We start from the raw sequence: 3984 nt of genomic DNA, 5'->3' as shown, positions 1-3984 counted from the left end.
TATCATCATGCACAAACTACAAGGATCATCATTGCGTGTTATTGCAACTATAAATGCTTGCCTGTTTGCACATGACCATCGTTTAAAAGATTATTATTTAACTTCGTTTTTAAGAAGAACACTTTGGAACTGTTAAATAACGGAGTCAGTAAATATTTACCAAACTGACTCTAGAAAACATTTTCAGAGGAAACTGCTATCTTATTAAGGGACAAACCAACTGTTAGCACTTGGAAAATAAACATGATCTTTTACTTGAATCACAGTCACCTCAGTGCTCGTTAACGCTTCTTTCTAGACTTTGGACATATTAGGCATCTTCCATGAAACATTAACAGAACACAGTGTTACGTTTCACCGATAAATCCGTTCGTTTGACTCTCGAGCAGAGAAGCGCAGCGCGCCCCCTGCAGGACAACCCGAGCGCTGCAGGACCGGATCAACGGCAGACGCAGCGTTGTCTGTTTACATCGGCATTAACTGGGTAGATTTCGGTTACCTACTCGGTGATAGTTCATTTACAGAGACAGTATTTCGTAAGCTTAACGAATACATCCGATGGCGACCGAATGCAACCAAGAAGCGGTTTTACATTTCATAAAGGAGAGAGGAGGGCGCGTGAAAACCGTGCATTTAACGGATCATTTTCGTGCGACAATCCCTAAAGATCCTGCATTAAAAGCAGTGGCAAAGGAAGCTTTTAAACGCCATGTTGACAGTGTAGCTTACGTCACAGAGGAAAATGGCGAGAAATACGTTTGCCTTAAAAAGAAATTTAGGAAATCAACCGGTTCAATCGAGAAGAGTGACCGAAATGGTCCAGCTGATGATCGCAAATCCCGTGGAGAAAATGTCGCGGAAAGCAGAACCCGCGTGTCCTCAGAGGCCTCTGAAAGCAGAAGTGGAGGAAAAGAAGCGATGTTACCTGGCTCAGGTGACGCAACTGCTGAAGCGGGAGGTGCACGAACACAGCCGGATATTTCTGCCAGGTTTCCAGAGCGACTGAACAGCAGGACCGAACCTGAACTCATGGGGAATTCAAGCAGCAGCACGGCGGAGGACAAACCTGCTTCAAGTGTGAAAATTAATCAACCACAGGCGGCAGATAAAGGTCCGAGACCCGAGACTTCAGTGCGAGACTCCGACGGGACCGTGTGCAATCCGGCATGCTTACAGAGCAACGAAACACACGCTGGTGAAGTGAAAGACGAAGCCCAGGAAGAGGCTGGGAAAGAAAACAGACCTCAGCGTGTGAGACTTCGGCGGAGCAATACACTGACAGAAGAAGATCAGCCGGACTCCGTCTGCGACACTCCGAAAGACAGCCGCAAACATTTGGTCGAGGCTTTGATGAACCGTTCACCTCAGGTTCGTCGCAGCGTGTGTCTCTCGGGCAGATGCACAGAGTGTCCGCGGGGCGACGGCGACTATGAGGCCGCAGCAGGGACGCTCGAGCCGCTGGAGCACGAGTGGATGCTGTGCGCGTCTGACGGACACTGGGACAGCCTCCACCGGCTGCTCGCCAGAGATCCCAGCCTGCTGACCAGGAAAGACTTCGTGACAGGATTCACCTGCCTGCACTGGGCTGCTAAGCTCGGGAAACACGAACTGATCGTAATGCTTGTCAACTTTGCCAAAGCACATCGAGTCGCTGTGAACGTCAACGCGCGGTCCAGCGCGGGCTACACGCCTCTGCATCTGGCTGCGACGCACAATCACCTCGAGGTCGTCAAACTGTTAGTCGGAGCGTTTGACGCCGATGTGGAGGCGCGGGATTACAGCGGGAGAAAAGCGTGTCAGTATCTGAAGAGCGATATTGCGCAGAACATCCTGGACATCGCGGGCGCTTGCGTGGAGTCAGACGCAGACCGCGTGGATGCTGGAGACGCGAGTCGCTGGAGATTGTCGAGAGTTATTCAGTCCAACTTCAGACCTCTGAAGACTCAGAACAGCAGCGAAGAGGACGGCAGCGGCTTGATTAAACAGAAGTCTCTCCGCAGGAAATCTTCCTTTACTAAAATGAAACCCAGTCTCAATAAAATCCGCATGAGGTCGCAGATAGTTCACAGCACTTCTCTCCTCGATAGATTCGAGAAAGATTCTACAGAGGAGTCTCCAAACCTCTTAAGACCCAAATCGAACCTCTTTGGATGAAGAAATGCTCTCAATGCAGTATCTGCTCTGCTATTGCACAATATGTATTGTGATACTGAATTTTAAAGTAGTCTTCCAAAACTTGATGATATGATATTGTTTCTCTTCCTTTAGGTGTTGAGCAGGTAATAACTGAACACAGCATACAGTAGGCTGTATAAAACCTTTCTTTTAAGAGAGACTGTAATGTCTTATGAACTCTGAATAATAACAACTGACTTTAAATTTAGTTTAGAAGAAACAGTGTTACATTTTTGTCCTGTCACTTGTAAATTACTGGTTTTATTTTGTTAAAATAAATTGTTCGTAAATAACACCAACCGACATTAGAAGAGTAGCTGTTACTTACTTAAACTTTCGTACTGTTGAGTGTCCTGAACTAGAGTTCATGTAAAATTGTGAACTTATGTTCCCATATATCCATTCTATATCTTTGTTTTGTATATGGGTTATCTGGAGCTTTCCCAACAGTCATTTGTGATATACATCGATCTTCACTACTGTCAGCACTTGCAGACTTTATTTGGCAGAATAATACTGTGATTAGTGACACCTTTGCCAAATTCATTTAAATATAATGAGGGAAACTTTAATACTGGAAGTACTGCATTCACAATCATTTTAAGATATGATATTCAAGGGTTGTGGAACAATGTTTATGTACTGTTTAATTATTTGTGTAATGTTTCTCTCATAGCATGGAGATTCAAGTTTTTCATGATCCTCGTTGAGATATTGTGTGATATTGTACTATAAAAACTGTACATTTCAGAACTCACAAACCAAAAAGAGTATTTATTTACAGTATACTAACCTGCAAAAAAGGACTAATTCTATATTTCCATTACATTGTGGCAGCACATCATCGCCTGAATGTCGCGTGTACGGATGGAGCAGGACAAACACTGTTCCCACAAACGAAAAGCTGCTATGAAGGGTTATTCATATATAGGACACGTTCTCTCTCTATGTTTTAATTGTTGGTTTATGTGAACTCATGGCCAGACGGGGCTTTTCATGGAGCACGTTTTATTCACAATGGTAATTCAAAGTTCATACATAAGAATGATTCAGTCGTCAAGTGCAGTGGTGTAAGTAATAGGCCTAACACTTTGTTACAGTACTTAAATATTTTTTGGGAGAATCTGTACTTTACTTTTGTTTACATCTGTAAACTTTCATTTTTACTCCACTACATTTCCTAATTAAAATGTAAACTTTTACTCCGATACATTTCCCCGAAGCACATTTGTTACTACAAAATAAAACCGTAAGAACACAGACTGCAAGAAAGCAGGTTTGAAGAATCGGTGGTCTGGCGCTGAACTCCTAAAACAAGAACTTTGCTCATGTGCTCGCACAAGCGCGGATTATTTCATTTTCCACTCACTTCGATGCTGGGGTGTGCAACATACATATATATCGTCTGCGATAACACGGTAAGTGTTGTTTTAACGATGTGCAATGTGACATTATCGAGTATATCACAAAAAACACACCCAGAGAGTGCGTGTATGTGATTTAGTCTATTAAAACTCAATTAGAATCATCAAAATTCAAGGCATTCTAAATTGTAGGCGGCAAAAATGCCTCTGTATATCTTCTATATTTATATAATTTAATATAGTTAATCTACATCACACGAAGAGTGCCCTTTTTTCTCCAGACATCAACATAACAAATGTAATACTGATTTTATACACGTTTTAAAAAGTTAGCATTAAGTGACTTACATTTTAGACACAATATTGCCTGTTTTTGTTTAATTTTGCCAACGAAAATAGTTCCAAGCAAAGATCACAGCGCTGTTTAGCGTCTCTGAGCAACACA

At 42.8% G+C, this 3984-nt stretch overlaps 1 protein-coding gene across 2 annotated transcripts; it reads left to right on the top strand.

Moving 5' to 3' along the window:
- Nucleotides 1-408: 408 nt before the first annotated feature.
- LOC107574890 (ankyrin repeat domain-containing protein SOWAHC-like) lies at nt 409-3174 on the top strand. Of its 2 annotated transcripts, XM_016261311.1 has the most exons (2): nt 409-1045; nt 1079-3174. In XM_016261311.1, exons 1-2 carry the CDS (start codon nt 559-561, stop codon nt 2152-2154), a joined length of 1563 nt encoding a protein of 520 aa, XP_016116797.1. In that variant the 5' UTR covers nt 409-558; the 3' UTR covers nt 2155-3174. The 2 variants fall into 2 exon arrangements, with proteins under 2 accessions (XP_016116797.1, XP_016116796.1); XM_016261310.1 differs by having other exon boundaries at nt 409-3174.
- Nucleotides 3175-3984: the final 810 nt, after the last annotated feature.

This window comes from Sinocyclocheilus grahami, unplaced genomic scaffold, assembly GCF_001515645.1.
Source record: "Sinocyclocheilus grahami isolate Dianchi unplaced genomic scaffold, SAMN03320097.WGS_v1.1 scaffold2372.1, whole genome shotgun sequence".
NCBI lineage: Eukaryota > Metazoa > Chordata > Actinopteri > Cypriniformes > Cyprinidae > Sinocyclocheilus > Sinocyclocheilus grahami.
The sequence above is the reverse complement of the archived record's forward strand: the minus strand, read 5'-3'. Positions and strand labels throughout refer to the sequence as shown.